Genomic DNA, 22,820 nt, shown 5'->3' on the forward strand with positions numbered 1-22,820 from the left:
TGGAGATGCCCCTGATATTTTCCAATGTTGCTTTCAGTTGTTGCACACACTTAAGTTGAAAAAATAATAGCATATTGCATTTTTCTTCCTCTGACCTGCAGCAACTCTGATAACTGGTATCTTAAAGTTCTTACTCGCCAAAAGTGAAAAGAAAGCAGCTGTGAGGTTCTGTTTGTGTGTCATAGCATTGAAAAAAATTTAAGATATCAAAGGTTCATGTAGACAGCACAAATTAGATCATGTTGACAGTAGCAAGGTTACACTATGAATTTAAATGCCAACCATGGCCTCTTTATAATAACCAATCCATTAAGAGCGCTATTATAATCAATAACTGGTTCTGAGAATGTTCAAAGGTTAACATTTGTGGACTCAGCATAATTCAATTCAAAGCCCCTCATGACTTACACACACATCTGTTGTCCTCTAAGAGCACACGCTCTCCGCGGCAAGTGCAATTGACCCTCCCATACGGGGTCAGGAGACAAAGGTCGCCGCAGCCTCCGTTCAAGTGTCGACATGGGGACAGCTCACCTTCAACAACAAAAACACAAAAGTGATTAGGCTGTCAGAAAGAGTAAAAGTCAAAATCTCTACAGGGAACCCTTTCTTACAAAGCAAAAGTCTGAGATGTTTAATACATTCTCTCTTGAAGCCTTCCAGTTGGGAAGCCATCTTTCTTATCTGCACAGTTATGATGAGATTTTCTTAGATCCTGGCAGAAAGTTTGGTACCGTGAGAAAGATCAGATGCATTTCATAAAGTGTTTTTTTTTTTCCAAAAAAAAGTTTGTAAATCTGACCCTTTCTTACTAAGGGGCAAACTAAACCAAATTGATAATACTAATAACTGAGGGAACTGATGTTTATGTCCCCCATAAATTTCTCTAAAGAGAAATTCAACTTTATGAATGGGGAATACACAGTTAGTCACCTAAAACAATGGGAAATAACAGAAATAACAGATAATAAATCAGGGGGAAAACAGCTACAGGAACATATTTTTCAGGGAGCACCTTGAGGATCATTGGGCCTCATTCACCAACCGTTCTTAAGAAATGTGTTCTCATGCAGCTTTTAAGAAAACGACATTCACCAAAGCTTTTTTCATCTAAAGTTTGTTCTTAGCTAAAAACAGTCCAGAGAACGCTTACCAACATTTGAGTACTGATATGAGGATATAATGTTTAATTTTTAAGTGATCAGCAATTAGATATGAAAGATTAAGAATGACACAAAAAATAGAATGTTCAATTCAATTTTACTGCATTTTCATCAGTTTAACACTGTTACATAATTAAAGATTATCCACAAATACGTGACCTTAATATAGTCAAGTATCAATTTAAATTTAAACATGCAGTGTTTGATCTTAGCAACACATTTTTAAAATTTTAACATGACTTCAGCACGTATTTCAGAGTTTTTCTAATCATTATACACTTATCTAAAATAATCCCTTCTTATTACAGCATGACGAATGTCATTCTGATGAAAGCCTAATCGAACCAGTGATATTGTCCAATAAATATGTTTATTGTCATGATTCAGATTTTGATTTGTTATGTTCCTGATTTTTTCTGGCGTTTTCCTGTGGTTTCCTTGTGTATTTTTCATGTTTCTAGTTTTATTTTGTATTTAGGTGATTGTGTGTTGGTGTCATTTCGTCCCAGTTGCTTCTAGTGTTTTCTATTTTATATCCTCCTGTTTCCTGAGCTATTTGTGTTTGTTTCTACTTCCTGTGTTTCCTCATCCTTGAGTGTTTCCCAGTTTAGTTTCTAGTTATGTGCTAACTTGTTCTGTCCCTTGCCTTCTGTTTTCCTTAACTCCAGTTTTCTCTTCAGTCTTTCCTGTTTTATTTTGTAGTTTGCCTTCCTTGTGTGTGATCTCTGGTTTTCATCCTGCCCTTGTGTTTTTTCCTCCACCCTGATGGCCTTCACCTTTGTCTCGTTTGCCCTCACCTGTGTCTCGTTAGCCACATCTGTCTCCCTGTGTCTGATCACCCTCTGTCTATTTAGTTTTGGTGTTTTCTCTATGTCCTGGTCAGTTCTTTGTGAATCCCCGGCATGTTTAAACCTCTCCAGTATTCTCTTGTGTTTTTTCGGTCAGTTTTAGATTTTTGTATGTTTTGGTCATTTGTGCTTTTTCAAAGGACTTTTGTTGTATTTTTCTGCCATTTTAGTTCATTAAAGAGTTCAGAGCATTTGCATCTGGGTCCTCCTCTTGAGTTTCTTTTTTGCCACTTTATCACATTTATAGCACATATCTTATATCCACTAAGAATAGAACTAATCTTCCCCTTTTGCTGTCATTTGGAGTCAGACTACACCCACTGAAGAACTGTCAAAGTATTGCAATTGTTTCTACAGTTTTTTAAACTGGATGCTATCGATGTATTTCTTCTTCTGCCCTCACTCCTGCATGTCTTCTGTCTGTTCACTAGAGGTAGAAAAAATACACAACTACTGTACTTAAGTGAAAGTAAAGTTATTTGGGATAAAAGTACTTGAGTAGAAGTAGAGTGGCAATCTATAAATTTACTCAAGTGAAAGAAAAAAGTAAGTCATTTAAAATTGACTCAAAGTACTGAGTAGCTACTTTTGATACCAAAGGAGGTTATACAGTAAAATATGAGCTTAGTGTGAAATAACTACAAGACAATACGAATCTGTAACCAGACTGAGTTTATAAGGTGTGACTTAACTTAAAGTCAAATGCAACAGCTGTCTTGGGATGAAATATGGAATCATTCTCTCGCTGCTTTTTGGGTTACACCACTGACTTTGGTATGTGAAATCAATGGTTCAGATCCCAGTCAGTGCAGAATCCAGTTCAGGCCCTTGGGAAAGATCCTTAACTCCTGGAACACCTGTCTACCTGTCAGATGCACATCGCTTTGGATGAAAGTATCTGCTAAATAAGATTGTGACATTGTAAAAGTAGTGAAGTACAATACTTCCCTCAAAATGTACTTAAGTAAAAGTAAGGGCTGGGCAATTAATCAAAAATTAGATTAAATTGCAATGTGGCCTGCTTCAATTTTTAAAATAGCAAAAGGTTCAATTTTTCTTTGACCTGAAATTTGTGCCAAAATAGCAGTTTTAAACTTCTGTTTTTTTTTTGCAGCAGAGATGTTATGCATGGCATATCATGCAATCATTCAGGTGCCATTTTTTAGAACATTCTACAAAAAATCCTACCTTCTTCATTTTTGTACTTTTTTTTCTCATCAAATATAAGAATGACAAAAACCTTTCAATGCAATTATTCATATCTAAGTTGCAATATAACTCAAAATCATCAGAATTAGACACTTTTAAAGAACTGTTCAGCTCTTGTTTAGGAAAAAAATAAAATTAAGGAATAACAGCGTATCAAATCATAATTGCAATATTGGGGGGAAAAAATCTTAATTAGATTATTTTCCAAAATCGTTATGCCCTTGTAAAAGTACTGATTTTGAAAAGAACACAAAAATAAGACTCAATTACAGTAGCTTGAGCAAGTGTACCTAGTTACTGTCCACCCCCTTCAAACAGCCCTAAATAGGCTAAAAGGAGTGTTTCTCTATGCTAATTAGAAGCTTATGATCACCTGGCATTCACCAACTTAAGTACATAAGTGCAAACAATTAAGCAGTTTAAGAATGTGCCATGAAACCCATGTAGGCTCCTTTAAGAAACTTTTCTTGAGAACAAATGTGGTATTTTGGTGCTTCTCCAGTAATAATAAGGCTAATTATAGTTTGAAGCATCAGCTTTACATTTTGTTTTGAGTAAAAAGGTGCAAGGGTCAGTGTCTGGATTAGAAGGAAATTCTGTTTTTAATGGCCTCTTCTTATTCTAACAAGTTTTCTCCTTGACATGTAAGAAATTAGAAAGAATGCTACATATTTTGCCTTTCAATGTTGTCCACAGCAAAAAAGACATTTTAGCTCTGTGGAATTTATGTATTTCACATTCATGCACAACAAAGCAGGACCGAAACTTTGATAGAAGTGTAAGAGTCCTGCAAATATAGAAAGAAAAGAAGCAAAAAGATGTGACATCAAGTTCAAGAGTTAAGAGGCAGCCATGCCCACTGGAGACCCCGTGTTGTTACTTGCCCTGCAGTCATTAGTATTTTATTCATGGGTGGAAAAATGTTTCACCTTTTCTGTTGCTCAGGTAAAACCACTTATATGAATATTTATACTGAGGACATTTCTGACCAGGAAATGGTTTTAAGGGGTTAAAGATGCCGATAACAGAAGGGTGAACAGCTGATCAGACCCATCCGTGGTGTGGTTATTGCACATTATGCTGTGAGGCTGCAGCTGTGGCCATGCGGGTCGTAGGATGTGATTATTTTTCTTGATGACATAAACAGAAACAACAGGACATTCAGCATTCTAGTCCAACCATTGGGACACACTTAAGCCCACTTGGCTTTGTCCTACTTGGAAATTAAACTTCTTACCAGACTTTAGAGACTCCCTTTACAACATAAGCTACTTTTATTTATTACCTCTGGCTCTTTAAGGTTCTAGACACTCTAAATAAGACCACATTCATTTATCATTGCACTGTTTTAGTACATCAAGATGAGCAGTCTTTGCTCTTTTAGTAGGGACTGTATGATTATCTCCATGAACAGAAAACTACATCTAAACAAAGAGTAATTAAATATTTTATGGGGAGCAGCACTCTGGATTCTACTTGAAGATCCGGTTTGTACCAGCATGTAAGCAGACGCTGGTACTACGCAGGAAAACCCTCGCTGAGAGGTGCAAAAAAAGACAGAATTCAGTAACCAGAATTAAATATCAGAACCCCTCTGCCACTGTCTGGTTAAATCTCCCAATTAAATAATACGTACAAATATACAATGATAAAAACCTGGCAGATTACATTAGTAACTCACATGAATTCATTCTTGTGCTTTAAATTAACTGTCTTTCTGAAAACTTGACCAGTAAATAGAAAAGAAAGCCTGGGGCAAGAAAATGATCATAGTTTCAATAGATATCCATTTAGCCTGACTGGAAGCATGAAATATTGCATAATGGATTATTAATAAGCTGATGGAATGAAAGAGAGGCTGCATCATGAACTACTGGATCAATACATAAGCAACTATTGGGTAATCATAAACATATCAAATACTAATTGATTGTATTTATCTAACCTAAAGCACTGAATGTTTAAATATGAATTATTTTCCTCTTAGCTACTGATCATTAGGCTCTAGTGTCAAGAAATTGTAACAGTTTGGAACTGGTTCCAAATATCTGAGATTCATGGATTTAACAAAAAACATTTTATCAGGTTCCTCTTTTCACCTCCTAACTGCAACATATTAAATCATTCAAGATTAAGCCTCACTGAGATTGTTGCAGTCCATATAGGATGTACATAACTGCATGTCCTTTGTGACAAAGTGGGTAAAAAGTTGAGAATAATAGCAGGTCACAGTAGCAAATAGGGATATTCTGATACTATTGTTTCCTTTCTGATATGATTCCGATACCAAGGTGTTGGGTATCGGCCGATACCGAGTACTGATCTGATACCAGTATGAACTTTAAGGACTGACTGTTCAGACTAGCAAATTATTTCAGACCTGTATTTGACTCAACAAATAAAATCTTAATGTACAGCATCTCTGTCACACCAAATTTCATGTGTTACAGATCATCTATCCACAATAAAGCCCAGGCCAAGGCTTATTTCCACTGTTGTCCTGTATCAAGGACTCAAGGCGTTTAATCTACCAGTTGATTTGAACACATTATGATGATTCTTTTAAAGCAATTAAATAAGATCAAACAGGATGTCATAACTGAAACACGCATCAAATACAGTATGTGCAAAGAAGCAGAAAGCATGGTTTCTTCTGATAACCTGTCTGTCTTTCAGTCCAAAGCACACACAAACTCATTCTCTTTGTCTTTAATTCCCACAGAAGTTACGGTAGCTTTTTGCCATCCAGCACCTCAGTTTGCAAACATATGATAAAATATTTGCAACATGAGATTCGGTTGTCTTTAAACCAAACTTATCTCCAGATGTTTGAATACTCACAGTTGTTTGTGTCCCTGGCAACAGCGATAATTCCCATTGGCTGATGGGGTATGTCTGCTCGCAGTACCTTGGTGTCACCGCCAGTGTACTTGTTAGAACGCAGCACAGACCTCCGAGCCCAGTCTGACCAGTAGATGTAATCAGCGTAGATGGCCAGCCCATAGAAGTTCCCAGGTCCTGATTTTACTATGACCTAAATATTGCAGAGAGAAACACTCAATTAAAGACTGATTTCTTTTAGAAGGACTCCTACTACACATATTTTTTCTCTAATCAACAGAATTCCGACTGGAACCAGCAGAGTTAATATAGAGAATAATGTTCTAGCTCATTAATCGACACATCATCCTCCCACCCGCACCCACATGACTGCTTAACCCAGATGTTGAGGGAATAAATGACAGTGTCATTGACAGGGTGGCAGAAATCCATCAGATGTCTCCTGGTAGAATTCTCCTGGCTTGTGAGCTGGACCTGTGGGGGGGAGGGGAAGTAAGAGACTCCAGCAGCCTTGTACTCTCGGCAATTAAGTGGGACAGGCTTGTAAGCAGCATCACATTAGCCCTGTGCCATACTGGGATTAATAGGACAGGTGTTGATTAAAGGAGCCCAGCATGTGGAAGCCACAACTGGCCGACAGGCAAGTGAGAGACAATGACAAAGACGCAGAAGGGAAAAGATGGAACGCCAGATGGGAATGGAACATATTGATATGAAATTAGATTTGGGAGACATTAGGTGTACAACCAGCAACACATTACTTTGCACTGAACTTCTGTTCTGGAAAATGAAAATATACATTACATCCATTCTTATTAGTGTTTCACTATTTAACAGAGCTGAAATAAGGAGTTTTAACTGCCTTGTCAACAATTGCTATCTTAACTACATCAATGGGCATCTATTTTACATGGCTACATAAAATGTCTTGAGAACGCCTGGCAGGCATTGAACTCAAATGACACTAACCATTCACAGACAGCTCTCAATTCATATTCCCTCTCTTCATGGTTAAAAGGGCATCTTTCCCCACTGAGCCTGCTGACATCTTCCCTTATAATGCACTCTGCTACCCTTTGTGAAGCTCTGCCTTCATTAACAACATAGGTCTCCACTTTCAAAATGGCACAGGGGAGTGAGCTGTGCCACAGCTCCTGCTCTCCTGTCACCAACCACGCTGTCAGCATGTAATGACACTGCAGCAGTGAAGAAGGATAGCTTCAGCACCTTGCATGCAATTGGACTGTTAGCAGCCTGTTGAATAGGCATAATCATCAAACCTCCTGCCTCAGTATATGGCTACTTATTTTACCAGTAGGTGTGAGCCTTCACCTATTTTTCTCTGTGAGCTACAGGCAGAGGCCAGGAAGCAAAAAAGGACTGTTATAGAGCACTGAATATCTGTCAGTCATCTCATTAATTCTTATCAAAACATGTTCCTTTGTATATACTTTAGAATATTAGATCTAAGCTACGATTGCTGGTAAAGACAAAACAACTCAATATCACAAAATTTAAAGATATGGTCACAAAATATAATCTATGAATCTGAAATGCATCTGGATTTTTATTTTTATTTTTTTTTTCCCACACAGCAATATGAAAATGCCTATCCGATTTAACACAGAAGATCATTTTTTAAACCATCCATAATTATTCTCCCAAAATTAAGCTTTGTATTTAAATAAAAATTAAGATGACTTCTCTTGTTTCTCCCTTTAATCCACAGAGAAAATGGAAGATAAAAGGGAACTGAATCAAGGCCCCTAGTGAATGGGGGACCATGCATGTAAACAAGTAGACAAAATTGTTCTTACCTTTCTGTTAAAGAAAGAAAAACCTACACTGAAATGGACTGACAAAACTTATAATAAATAAAAATTGACTGAAAATTAAATTTAATTGTGGTTCAAAAGAATAATTTAAAAAGAAAAAAACTAATTAATATTTTGTTGCACAACCTTTAGAGGCAATCACAGCAATCATGTGATTTCTGTAACTGTCAGTGAGACTTCTGCACCTGTTCCAGGTATTTTGGCTCAGTCCTCATGAGCACTGTCCCAGCTGTCTCTGGTTTGAATGGTGTCTTCTCCAGACTGCATGTTTCAGCTTCTTCCACAGATGTCCAATAGGACTTAGATCAGGGCTCATTAAGGACCACTTCAGAGTAGTACATTGTTTTCTCCTTAGCCATTCTTGGCTTTTTTGGTCATTATCCTGTAGGAGGACCCATGACCTGAGACTGTGGGCTCAGCTTTCTGACACTGGGCAGCACATCTGGCTCCAGAGTGCCTGGATATTCTTGAGATTTCACTGGACCCCGCACAGATTCAACACACCCTGTGCCAGATGCAGCAAAGCAACCCCAGAACATAACCGAGCCTCCTCCATGTTTCACGGTAGCTACAGGGTTGTTTCCTTTGGATGCTTCATTTTTGAGTCTGTAAACACGGAGCTGATGTGACTTACCAAAAAGCTCCCATTTGGTCTCATCTGTCCAAAGGTCATTCTCCCAGAAGCTTTGTGGCTCGTCAGTATGCATTTTGGCAAATTCTAGCCTGGCTTTTTTATGACTTGCTTTCAACAGTAGTCTTCTTTGTCTCCCATTAAGTCCACGTTGGCTCAAACAGCAACGGATGCTGGTTTCTGACACTAATGTACCTTGACCTTGGAGTTCACCTGTAAACTCTTTGGAAGTTTTTCCGGGCTCTTTGGTTACCATTCGTATAATCTGTCTCTTCAATTGGTCATCAAATTTCCTCTTTGCATCCACATCCAGGGAGGCTGACTCCAGTCCTGTGGACCTTAAACTTCTGAATTATATGGAAGTAGTCCCAGGAATATCAAACTACTTGGAGATGGTATTATATCCTTTACCTTTAACATGCTCATCTATCACTTTCTTACTAATCTCCTGGGACAACTGTCTCCTTAGCTTTCTGTGCTCCATGTTCAGTGTGGTACACACCATGATACCAAACAGCACAGTGACTACTCTTCACCGTTTAAAGAGAAAGACTGACCGATTACAAGTTTGAAGATCTAGTTTAACATGACCCTATCGTCAAGTTATCTTTTCACTGCATACCATCAATTTTGTCCAGACCATTTTCATTTTTTGTTTTTAAAATGATTCTGTTTAAACACAAGTTAATGTCTAATTTTCATTAGTTAATTTTCAGTACATTTTTATTGATTATTATTTTTGTCAGTTTCAAGTTAGCTTAGTGACCACTGTGTGGGTTTTTCTTTCTTTAACAGAAGGGTGCCAACAATTTTGTTCTGTTTACATGTACGATGCTTACAAATTTATTAGACCACCCTAACCAAAGTAAGGTTTATGCCACAGCTGCCCTAAATTAGCAGCATTGGTAATTGATACACCAATATGTAGAAGCTCTTTAACCCAAATGATATTTTTAATGCTAAAATATCATTATTATTGTTATCCATGAATTTTCAAATTTACTGATTTACAAAAAAACTGAAAAAATAGTAAAGTAAATCAATATTTCTTGATTAATATGTCAAATTATAGTTATTTACTTGCATTCCTGAACAGAAAAGATTTGTTTTGTTTTAAGTATCTATCTTCATTATAGGCCAATTATAGCAGATACAAAGTTTTGAAGCCAGATAGGGAATATAAAAGATAGATCTTTAAAAATGTGCTTGTTAAAACCAATCAAGTTAGTATAAAGAAATTAAATCAGAAGAGACTACAGTGAAAAACAGCCTGAAGCCCCCATCCCCACTGCTATGTTTCTTGTGTTTTTTGGACCGGTTGTATTATGATTTTCAGAATCACAGTTTAGTTCAGTGCTGAACATGACAACCAGCTCAATTTAATTTACACATTTTAATTGGATTGGAAATTCTGCACCCAGAGCAGTCTCACTGCAAAGCCTTCATTAGCAGGACTAGAGAGCAGCAAGGGCAGGTGAGGACCCCAAGGTGAAGGCTTACTGAGCTCTGTGACCCGGCTCAGCAAACATATGGGTAACTAATTGAGATGGGCCAAGGTGCTGAGCCGCAGTGGTCATGTCAAGCAAAAACTGAAATCCATAGCATTAAAGCCCATCTTGCGCTGTAATCTTTACATAAGGGAAAACAGAAGGCCTACAGTATATCCAGTTAGACAGTGTTTTATTTTTCTGTACCCTCCCAAGGACAAAATGGGAAAAAAGCCCTTACTGAGTTTTATATACCATATATACCATCTGTAATGTCAGAGATGAATTATCAGCGTCAAAATCAAGTGGTATTTTAGGGCCTATTTGCTTTATTGGGGATTGTGCTTCAGAGATCAATGAGGAAGATTAAATAGGAGAAAGAACAAAAAGGTTTCACTGGGTAGATTAATCTGACCTTCTACTCCTGTCACCTGTGTTATGGATAGTTTGCAAGAAAAAAAAAAAGATCTTTAAAATGAGAGAAAAATGTGTACAACAAAATCTTATCACATTAGGGTGTCCTTCAGAGACATTCCTTGGACTAGCATGAATTTCAAAAAGATTGACACAAAACAAAGTGAAAATGGTAGAAATTAAATACTCACATGTCTGCTGGAACCATCATAGTCACATCTCTCAATTTTGCCAAGGGTTCCATCGGAAAAGTATAGCTTCTCTGCTTTGTGGTCAATAGTCAGGCCATTGGGCGTCAGGATATCAGAGCTGATGATAATCCTCATGTTCTTCCCTGCCAAGGTCGATCTCATGATGCTCGGTCTCTGCTCATTCCAGTTTGTCCAAAACATAAGGCTGAAATAGAAGATGGAAACTGAAGATTTTATGCCTACACTTAACTTTTTCTGAATAAAATGGCAACTACAAATGACTCATGCCATTTTTAACCAAGTACTTTTAAAATTCACAACCATGCCATCACTATAAAACTGTACTGCAGGATGCTGGAGGGATCACTTTAACAAGAGATGTACAATCAAAATCAATCAGATTCTCTGATTTATATTTACTTGGGCCTAAGTCTTAACTACGTAATGCCATAGGGGACCTGCACTACTCCTCATTTTCATTTTTTTGTTGCTCAGTTTAATTTAAAAACAAATTAGCTTATAGGTTGCAAGACAGAGTGCATGTGTCCATATTTCACACAATTAAAATGTAAATAAAACCAGGTACTGGCTAAGTATGGCTCATACCAATGTTTATATGGGTTTGTAAGCTCCTTGCACACTGAGAGATTAGTTGACTGTGCTTCATATTCCATGAAAAAATGTAATCAGCTCCAGGCCTCTAACTTCATTTTATGAAGAAGTTATAGAAGTTCACTTTAGTGCGATGAAAAGGTTTCTGGTCAAGAGTCACAACCAGGGACTGCAAATGAGATACTTGAGTATGAATTCTAATTATCAGGGATTCTGGAGTGGGATGGATCTTGTGCCAAATTGCCAACCAAGGATGTAGTCTGGGGTCAAGAAATTAATTTAGTAAGTATAAAAGGAAGAAAGAGATACTCACTCTTTTCAGACTCTCACAGTACCCCTTTTCTATTTATGAATATGGAAGTGTTAAATCTGAACTGGATGTGATAAGAATACTGAAGTGTACTTTTCTGAACAACAGTAGAAACCCCCAAACCCTGAACTATTTTTTAAAAAAAGAAGAGAAATAAACCCAGCGCATTACATATTCAAAAGGTGATGTATGCAGCTTAGAGCAGATCATAACACTTAACCCTGAACAGTTCAAATGCCCCCTGTGACAATGAAAGACTTGTAGAAGTAGACCCAGCTTGCACTTTAAACACAACGATAAAGAAGAAACATTTTGAGGAACTAATACATTTTATTGGGAAAAAAATCTCCTATTGTAGTTACATATCAATGTTTGAGAAGCACTGAACAAACCACCCCAGACTTTATGGGTATATTATGTTCTAAAAAATGAAAGATAATTGAAATATGTCCCTTTTTATGAATAACTTGTTCAAAAACTAAACTAACATAGTATGATAATGGTAATCTTATACTCAAGGCAAAAGGAAGGTTTAAAGCAAGCACAGCACAAACTTAAAACGCCTGTATTGATGTTGCTGTTCTAAGGTCCTGAAGGAGGCAATTCCATTATTCTGCATTTCTTCTGTTGCAGTGGGCAGACAGTCTGTGAATGCTAGAGCTCTTTTTACCTGGGGCAGCACAACAACAGTGTGATTCATGGCTAGATTTATAGGCAGGTAAAGAAAAGACCTTACAACCAAAATAAAAAAGAATCAATATAATGCAGCAAATTATTGATGTGTGTTTAATTATTTAAATGTAATATCATCTATTTGTCAAAAAATAGTGGAATAATTTAAAGACTTTCCTTGAAGAATCTCTTTGAAATGCATCCCAGCTGACATCTTAGATAGTATGCTGAACACATCTCTATTTTTAAGGTAACACAGAGTGTTTAATATTCTTTAGATGCCTGAATGCTGCCATGTTGTCATACTCTGGGATCATAAACCACACCTGTGTGCAGGGTTACAATCATGAAAATTAAACTTCTACACAGTGTAGTGTTGTCAGCATTCCAAAGATAAGCAATCCTGTGCTTAAGGGTGATGATGCAACAAAAGAACACAGATAAAAAAAAAACTACCTTTCAAAACAAATATGATTTTAGAATTTGATTACACTTAGGCCTATTTAACTCACTCTAACTTTAGAGAGAAGGGGGGGTTGGGTGTAGAGAAAGCTTCCCCTAAATAGAGAGAGAACTACAGAGCCTTCAGACACAAAACCAAAAAATAAAACTATTCAATTCGTGGGCAAGACCCAACCAAACAACAAGGCAAACCAGAACGCCATTCATCCCTTAAGGACATGTAAAGTTTTAGAATACTTCGGCACATCTCCCACCAGAAAGCAAAATAATTTTGTTTTCAAAAATCTGAGCAGCAGTATTTGAGGAGCAGTGGTGAGTTTGAAATGTAATTTTATATTTACAGTGCAAGATCAAACATCAGAGCTGCATGCTGAAATATCGGACAACTTCAAATATATCTTGGTCTTCAGACCGGTCTCAAGACCACATTTTGAATGTCTTGGTCTTGTCTCGGACTCAAGAGCATTTTTTCAAGAGCATCAAGACCGGTCCAGACTAGCCCTGATCTGCTATTCTTTGAATTCATTAATGTGATAATAAGGAGAAGCACTTGCTAAAACAACTTGCTAAAACAGCTGCAGAAACTCAGACATCAGTCCATCTTATTTCTAGTCAGAAATACCTCTGAACAACTTACTTTAGGCCTCATACACCTGATGAATCTAGATAAACATCTCATTTTGAATATTTAAAACAAGTCTGGACTTTTCATTAACTTTTTTATTTTTTCAAGAAGTTAGTTGAACAAACTTGTTAAGACTTGAGATTTTTGCATGTTGTGCTTTAAAAGAGTTGCAGAGACCTTGTTTTTATCTGTCAAACTTATTAAAAAGAAAACTAAAATTAAAGAGAGATGATCTTTAACTGTTCAACCTTGTCATGTTTTCAAAAATTGATTTTTATGGTCTTGGCCTTGTCTCTGTCTTTATCCCCAAAAGTCTTGGTCTTGTCTTGGTCTCCGTGCACTCTGGTCTTGGGCAAGTCCTGGTCTCAGATAGTGTGGTCTTGAGTACTACATGACTGTATGTGATATACTCTTGTCTATTACCGCAGCCATTTATCTGTAAACTGTTACTGCACAATGAAAAAAAATGTTACGCAGGGCATTGCACATTTTGCTTTTTAGCACAAAAGTTGTCCAAGATATTTAATCATGCTGTCAGATAGAGCAGGAGAACCATAGGTAGACGTTTCTCTAGTATTTGGTAAGGATGTTCTTGAGCGCCTATTCGGCTAGACGCTCATTTACATTTCATTTAACCGAATAGTAACCGAATATAAAGAGGAGAAAACCCTAGAAATCAGCCAAATTCCTCATTAGGGTCATTGTGATAGCCGGTGTGATGTTAGCCTGATATACTCTCTATAGCGTGGCTAGTATTTAAAGCTAGCGCAGCCCGCTTTTGTTCTTCTTTGCAGAAATAATATTGTGCTTTGATATGTGGCCTCTTCATATCGGGAGAGTAGTCATACATGAGCTCAACCCTCGACAGCCTACATACCACTTTATTTCCATTTACTACTTTAGAAAACTGTCGTACTGAGGTCTTCCTACAACACGCTAACCGCTAAGCCACCGCCATGCTTCCCATATTTACAACCAGTGAAGTGCAAGAGAGGAAGGCAGCAGCCATTAACTGAAGCTACAGTGGCCTCTAGTGGCAGGAGGTTCATTACAGTTTAAAAGAGCATTATAGACCAGGATTTCAAGCCTGTGTTTAAAAAAAGTTATAGGTTATTAGTTTTAACTGACTAGTTAATCCCACTCTGGCTAATTCAATACACGATTTTAACCATTTTACCATTAACCATGCATATCCCTAGTATTTGTAGTGTTTTGTCATTTCTTTTGAAAGGGAGAGAGCGAGCTCATAAGGATGATGGAGGGGTTGTCTTTAACCAAGCTGACAGGATGAAAATAAAAGCAATCCTGGTCCTGGTATGATTCACTTTTGTTGTAAAAGAGTGTAAAGAAAGCTGCAGTGTCTAATAACAGACCGGTGCTGCCTCAAATAAACAACTGTGATGTACTTATTGCTCAGTAATATCCACACATCTCTGTGTCATCCTAATCCCTTGCACTGAATGAATTGCTCCCTAAAATTTTAGACTACATCTTGAAGAACTTGTGGTGTGAAACTCATAGTTTGATTCAATGTGAGATGCTGTTGAAATTTGTGGTTAATAAAAACAAAAATAGAATGTTCAAATTTACTGATATATTACTGATATGGCATTGATTTACACAGGAATGCCATACAGAACGACTTCTCTCAGCTATAATTAACCAGCGACTGATTTCCAGACATATTATTTTTCTGATAATAATGTGTTTCATGTAATATTGTAACAACAGCAGAGACACAAGTGTGTAGTAATTGCATTTTTCCTTTTTTTTCGTCTTAAAGTCGCACAGAATCATCTAATGTGCCAACAAGAATGTTTCACTGCGTGCCTCTGCACCAAGAAGTTCTCGGTTCAAATGTGTGTTTTTCTTCTGTCTCATTCTGTTATTGTGGTGTCGAGATCTTAGTCTACAACCACTGATGTGCCACTTGACCTGTGGCATATATTTAGCTCAAATTCTTTAGTGGATACAGTGAAAAACAGAAGCTATTAGCGGGTACAAAAGCTGGTTCTGCCTCTCTGTGAGGCTTCAGTTATTTTTGTATTAATAAGTACTTGAAAGGTTTAAAAAATTCCTATGAGAGGCCTTTTAGTTTACAACTGCAGCACTATTGCACTTTGTAGAAGTACCATTATTTAAAAAAATAAAATAAAATCTTTCATTACTTGGAAAATGTGATTTTGGTTATTTTGAAAGCAGTCCTGTAAAAACTTTAGGTCTCATTTATTTTAAAGCTTCCTTATGTGTGTATATTTTGAGTTGAGAAATAAACACTATCAGTGTTTGGTCTATGGTAAAAGGACATCAGAGACAAGTTCTTCCCAGGTATCTTCAGTAAAAAATATAATAATAATAATAATAATAATAAAAATATCTGGATGAACAACACACAAAAACATCCATACCTGATAGGTAAAGTGCTGAGCTGTTGTGACCAGAAAATAGCCTCAGACATCTACTAATCCATGAATATTCATGAAAACCTTCAATTTCAAGCCTAAATTTTTAAAGCTAACACCAGATTTTTGATATATACATTTATAAAACTGTAATCAGTTTTTTCTGTTATTGTAGAAAACATATAACTCACGATGGGAATGCTAACATGTTTTTCATGGATATAAAGCTCTTTGAATGGAGCTGAATGAGAAGGAAAAATAGAGAGCTACTGACTTTTGGCACTCATCCAGTGCCAGGACATGTGGATGGTCTTCCTCTGAGAGAGTAACAACAGCCTGCCGAATGAAAGCGCCCACTCGTTTCTCGTCCAGGGTTTGCCTGGTGATGGTGGAGGTAGTGGAGCTTGTCCAGTATAAGGTATCCCATGCGCGGTGGTAGGCCAGGCCCTCAACAGAACCCACATCTAAAACAAAAGAGACATCAGGCTTTTGCTCAAGTTCAGCTCAATTTCAACATCTCACACACATTTGAACAAAAATACAACTGTGAAGAAGATAATGATATCATATTGTGCAGCCCCACAGTCAAGTAACTCTGAAAATAATTTTAAAAAAAAACAAGTCCCCAGTGTGTTTAATCTGGAGACTGTTTCACTTGCCACTGACAGAGAAACAACTTCAAGTCCCACAACACAAAGCAGACTGCAATTTGTTGAGGATTGAACATGTTTTCATGGGAAACCAATTTCCTAAACACAAAACATGAGAGGACCTTTGCAGCCTCTGTGGTTGGTTTGGAGTGCGACAGACAGTGAAACTCTGACTGTATTCATGCTTGATTATTTTTTCTGATGTTTTTTAAGCATACATTTCTGGAATTACTTCATACATATGACCTCCCTGGTTTTTATTATTACATGCATCAATCTAAAAGATGTGGGTTTGAATAACCGCAGTGGTGCAGGCTCATGTACATATATATGACTACTGCTCTTACGGGACCAATATATGTCCAGTACATCTAGATGAGTGAAGCCTCTGTGTGAGGTTTGCATTGTGGGAGTGGAAAATTTAAGACAACAACCACAAACATTAAACTGCAAACACCGCTGTTTTGAATAATATGTGACCAACATGCAAGAGGAAAAAGCTTCTATAAAAGATGTCACATTTCAAACACAAATGTCCCCTTGTAGAAAAAAATCACGACTTTAAAACCAAATTTAGAAATCATTAGTCCCACTTTTAAGAAGAACAAGATAATACCTTATTGTAGGGATAAATTCAAATACCAAAATTCAAGATAGCTGAAAAGATCCCAGACCTTACGCTGTGAAATAATAAATCTAAACAACAAAATATGAAATTGTGTTTGTGAAAGGTTTGAAAAAAATTCCTGAATAAATAAGGTTGTTTGTGCATGCTTCATCTCTGTAACACCTCCCTTTGCAGGTCCATTAGTTTACAGAAATAAACCCACAATCTAGAATTATCTCTGGCCTAATCCCATTGTTTGTGTTTCTAAAATGTTCTTTATCTGTCCATGCAGGGCTTAATTTGCCTTAATGGTGAACATGTGGACAATGATAGAGTACTTGGCTCTATACCGTTATCTAAAACCCCATAAAGCATGTTGTAGAATACTTTACACACTACCTGAGTCAGCCGATCACTAATTAATAGTTTGCAATAAAAGCCGTCTGGCAGCTTGGAGTTCCTCACAATTTTTTGGCGGGGCGAGGGAGTAATTAATGGGGGACATGGAGTTTAATTAGGGAAATATGGATGATTAACATCTTCACCTTTCTCCAATGACAGAATGCAGGAAGAAAGTTTCAGAGGGACATAAAAGAGTCTTGGTTTTATGTTTTATGTAGAGTGCAGGATCAGAAGATGCCTGAAGGTGGTGTTTAAACAAAAGGAGTATGATCCAAATGGATGCAGAGCTTTCCCTCACAAACAAAAAGCTAACTGGCAATAAAGGTCAAAGTATCCTGGAGCAGTTGTACACAGCAGTGGTTCTCAAATGGTGTGGCAAGGCACAGTAGTGTGGCAAGTCTAGAGGTTTTTCTCATTTCAGATTTTGGTATCCTTCCTTCCTACGTTCGTGTCATTTCCTCGCATCTTAGCTCCACCCAGCGAGGAACTGAAAGAGAGATGCAAGGAAGAGACAGGAGGAGAGTGGAGGCACAACTAAGGCCGGCCACACACTACAGGATTTTAAGCCCGATTTTAGGCAAGATTTGACTCCCCCAACAATTGTGGGGGCGTATCCCGACTTGAGCGTCATCACAAACGATTATTTGTCTGAGTAGTCTGCAAGTGTTTGGTGTCAACCCGATTAATTTACTGCTCCAAATCAGGTTGTAGCTTCCCAGACCCTGAATCATAAATATCAAACATGTTTGATATTTATGATTCTAGGTTGTAGTGTAGCTGATGGAGTACCTACAACAACCAATGAGAGCGAGCAGACGGGGTAGCGTCACCAGACGGATCATATGTACTTTCACTGTTCACGACGATAAACATAACTGTATCTTAATTCCAGCCAGGATTTCATCCTGAGTCTTTTCCATGTTTTATGATTTTTACTGCAGGGCACTCTGTTGTGGAGGGACAGCAAGATGGTATCGACAGACATCCATGTTCATTTGTTTTTTCTGAAGTCACGTGATCATGTGAGGTCGCAGGCAGGTCGGCAGGTGTGTGGTCTCCAGCAATCTGACAATCTGGCTGAGCTGTCTAGTGCGTGCGTTCAGAGGATTAAAGATGAAAAATCGTCTGAAATTGTCCTTATGTCTGTGGTCTCCCACAGTTTTAAAATAGTTTAAGATTAAAAAAAAAGTCTAGTGTGTGGCCGACCTTAGTGAATGAGAAATCCTTCGCTTCACAGCGTCCATCTGAGCGATGTCAGGTACTGATGATCAGCTGATTCACCTCATAGCCCAAACATTAGCAGACCTGTATTTAAATAACTTCAAAAACCTTTGCGATGACTCACCATAAAAATGGTCAAAAAATTTGGCTTATAAACTCAACCATTGCATCATTGTTAATATCCTCATCTATGTAGCCTACAGATCCATGTTATTAGGTGATAACTGTGGCTCTCTTTCCCATAATCTGTAATCTGACCAATAATCCACCACAGAGCTCTGTGAGTTTATGTCGATTTTTTCCGGTTAAATAGGAACAATAAACAAATTTCTGCCTTGGTGAGGCTGTAATTCTGTAAGATCATTCATCCTATATAAAGTTCTTCAGTGCATAAACATATTTCTTATTTAATTGATCTTTGTTTAAGGTTTTTTCTTTTTTTTTTCTAGCAAAAAAGCGCTGTAAGAATAGAATAAACAGTCATGAACAGCGCAGAGGTGCTGATGCCATGCCTCCAGACCAATCACATATCGCCTTTGGTAAAAAGACTTCCGCGGAGGATAGACTGGTATTTCCTCTGTCTGAGCTCCTCCAGGAGCATCCTCTTTCCCCAATCCTCACCTCCTCCAGGTGCATTTAAGGAACTGGAAGATCCTTCATCGAGGCGGATGAGAACGATTTCTGACTCAGTCGAGGACAGAGAAGGCGAAGATGGGAAAAACTTTGTAACGAAGAGCATCCTAGGTGTGCCTTTGGATTTTGTACTTTTTGCCACTTGTAACCTATTTTTTCCCACGGTATTGACACTTCCAACATGTTTTTGCAAATCTAAACCCATTTTTGCCACCTTTTCAAACCTTTTTGCCCACTTTTATTAATGTTTTGTCAATTTTTGCCCATTTTTCATCAGTTTAAACCCCTTTTTGCCACTTTTAACCCATTTGTGCCACATTTTTGCCATGTTTTGCCAACTTGAGCTATTGTTTGCGAGTTTTCTTTTGCCAATTTTTGAATTACTTTTAACCCCTTTCACCACTTTTAACCAATTTTTGACACCTTATTGCCCATTTTTGCCCACTTCTGCTATTGTTTGGCCTTTTCGCCACATTTCAAAAAATTATTTTGCCACTTTTAACCCATTTGTGCCACACTTTTGCCATTTTTTGCCCGCTGTAACTATTTTTTTTTTGTCATTTTTTGCCAATTATTCATCAGTTTTAACCAGTTTTTGCCACTTTTTACCCATTTTTGCCACATTTTTGCTCACTTTAGCTATTGTTTTTTTTTTTTTTTGCCAGTTTCCTTATTATTTTTAACCCCCTTTCACCACTCTTAAACAAATTTTGCCACCTTTTTGCCCACTTTTGCTATTGTTTGGCCTTTTTTGCCCAAATTTGCCACATTTCAAAAAAATTATTTTTGCCACTTTTTGCCCATGTTTGGCCACATTTTTGCCAGGTTTTCCACATGAACATATTTGTTGTCTCTTTTCACAATTATTCAGTTCTTCTCAACTGAAGTTGTCTCAGTATCTTCCACTTTATTTTTTCAGCATCCTGATGTTTCCGCACATTATGACCTAGCTATTAAAGTGGACATTTCTTTCCTAATCATTTAGTTGAGTGTCTCCATCAACACTGTTAACATTACCAGTAAATGTAATTCTGTTTTAACGTGACAGCATTTTTAAGAGGGCTTTATCTTACCAAAACGTAAATATATAAAACTGTTTTTTTTGTGGCTTTGATTTGAGTGTTTTTTTATTTGGGTTAAACATACTGGTCATCACAGTTTAACTTAACAATGGGCCATGGTTCTGCTGACCTCCTTGATCCCCCAGTTGGCTGGGCCCCTGAAAGCTCTCCCCATTATCCCCCCTTATGGGCAGCCTTGACAGTAACATTATTGAAAGAGTCTATTTTGTATCGGTATGAATATGGTGTGTCTTGGGCAGAAAAAGTTTGCAAACCACTGGTATACAGTGTGGCATACAAACAAAAACCATGGGCATGTTTTATAGCTTCAGAAAATCTGAACCGCGCTCACGTTAATTATTCACACCGCGTTGATTTTTTTTCTTTCACAAGTGCCAAAGTGTGAAGGACACTTCCATATCCAGACAGATGGTTATAAATAACGCTTGTTCATTTCGAGAAGATAGATAAATAAGCAGAAAGCTCCCACAGCAGGGGTGTGAGAGATGGATCAGTAACACTCTGCTAGTCTTCTGCTTGTGTGAGGAGGGGGCGAGAAGGTGCTGAGCTCCTCTCCCAGTAGGAACTTCACAGAATGGTGGAGGATGCCAGCCAAGCAGAACAGAGGCTTTTGCTGTTCATCTGACACAAGTCACCCTTATCAAGACAGGACTGACTGAGACTTAGTGAAGGAATAAAGAGGGGCTGGTCTCCTCATTCAATCTGTGAAAGTCAGTGAGCAAAAGGCTCTCAAACAAAGGCATAATACTCTACCGGTATAGAAGTAAATGGTCTTAGAAAGGACTCACCGTGGCTAAAACTAGGGAAGGAATGAGGGACAAATTTGCCGTATGTCCAGGTAATGAAACCAACCCTTTTAGATGTTTTGTTCTTAACAAGGTTCCCCCATACACCATCAGCCGCACTCATTGGTCAGAATCCAGGCTGCATCTGCCATAGTGCCAGTGTAAACTATAGTATCATGTTGGCAGAATTCACACTATCAATGCGGTCACACATGAGTGAAATGTAAACAGCCTCTGGAGCTTAAAATGTGCTTTGGGTAGTAGTAACATGTGTAAAGGACAAGTGAGGCATGAGCCGTTCTGTGGCTGTTTAGACAGCTGTACTGATTAAAACTGAGGCATTCCCTTTAACATGGGATGCACAGTGGAAGACTGACTATAACCAGAGCTGAAACCAACCAGCTATTCAGATATAACATGCTCGACTGCAACAAGGACACAACACCTATGCAAACAAACCTTGCAACCATGACCAGTAATACTGTAGCAAATGTGGGGCATGCACAGGAGTGTGTATGAGGACCCTGGCAGGCATTTTTCATAGGATAACATAAAAAATGCACACAGGGAATAGAATATACACTTACTTTCTGCAATAATAGATCTTCCTGTCCAGTCATCATTGATCATCTGAATGTTTCCAAAATGGACATCGCTGAAAAAGATGCGGTTTGTCCCAGCTGCTTTCTGGCTGTAGTCAAAGGCCAAAGCTATGATATTCTTAAAAAAAGCAGGATTTTCAAAAGGCTGGACGGGTGAGTTGAGGTCATTTTCATCTGAAAGGTGGATGCTTTTAAGTATGGTCCTCTCAGAGTAGAGTAGATACCCTTCATAACGCTCACAGCCAAAGCCGTCATCTGCCAAGCGTCCATGGGCGCAGGAGCAGGTCCGGCGACCGCTGCCCAGGTGAAAGCACAGCTGCTGGCAGCCTCCATTGCTCCTAGAGCAAGGGTTGGTACCTTAAAAACCCAAAACATGTTAAAAGATTGGTTAGCCTCAGGCTCTACTCACATACAATCATGTGTGAAATGTTTGTAAAAATGCTAACACTGGGTGATAAGCAACACCACAAAGTATTCAAAAAATAATCTCTCAGAGGATAAAAACTTCCAAACTCACCACAGGCAAAGACTAAGTGTTTCACGAACCAGCTAAAGGCTTTACCTTTTTCTCTGCCTCTGTTGAAGACTGTCACATCCTTCAAATTGACTCCGAGACCACTCCTCAGTGTCACAACGTCACTAGTGTCACTTTTGAAGCCACGTCGGATTGAACCATTGGAGTGAGCCCTGAAGTACACCAGAAGAGAGAGAGGAAAATGTGATGTAAGTTAAATAGAAGACAGAATCCTGACTTTTCAGTGAGGGAGGATAATCAATAAGTTAGACAGGTAACAGGTCTAATATTTTTTATAGACAGAAATTCACCCGGGACCAAAGTCCTCTAGTCTTCACATACATTTCAGGATGTTAAGTTAAAATAGCTTAACTGAGTCTCTCTCCTTTATATAGGGATAAAGAGTAGGTGATTGGGCTTCAGGCTGTGCAACTCATGTTACAGCACACAAAACTGACAGGTATATAAAAGGTATAAATCTACTAGCTTAAGATTAAATCAAAAGTGTGCCTGAATTTACAGTGTGATGAAGAAGGATTTCCCTTGGTTATGACACTGGATTCTGCCTTGGGAATTCAAAATAAATAGGCAATGACCCTCACTGTGAGGAACTGCTGTGCTT

The 22,820-nt window shown here is 38.0% G+C and overlaps 1 protein-coding gene across 1 annotated transcript in view; it reads right to left on the reverse strand.

Moving 5' to 3' along the window:
- Positions 1–22,820, reverse strand: part of lrp1bb (low density lipoprotein receptor-related protein 1Bb) — a 245,433-nt gene that overhangs the window by 94,186 nt on the left and 128,427 nt on the right. Inside the window, exons 38-43 of the mRNA XM_041807111.1 lie at positions 22,247–22,371; positions 21,670–22,041; positions 15,977–16,166; positions 10,620–10,824; positions 6,062–6,254; positions 409–534 (exon numbers count right to left, since the gene is read on the reverse strand). Of these exons, the coding sequence (XP_041663045.1) occupies positions 409–534; positions 6,062–6,254; positions 10,620–10,824; positions 15,977–16,166; positions 21,670–22,041; positions 22,247–22,371 (1,211 nt within the window). The remainder of the gene's footprint in view (positions 1–408; positions 535–6,061; positions 6,255–10,619; positions 10,825–15,976; positions 16,167–21,669; positions 22,042–22,246; positions 22,372–22,820) is intronic.

This window comes from Cheilinus undulatus, linkage group 15 (genome assembly GCF_018320785.1).
Source record: "Cheilinus undulatus linkage group 15, ASM1832078v1, whole genome shotgun sequence".
NCBI classification, from domain to species: Eukaryota; Metazoa; Chordata; class Actinopteri; order Labriformes; family Labridae; genus Cheilinus; species Cheilinus undulatus.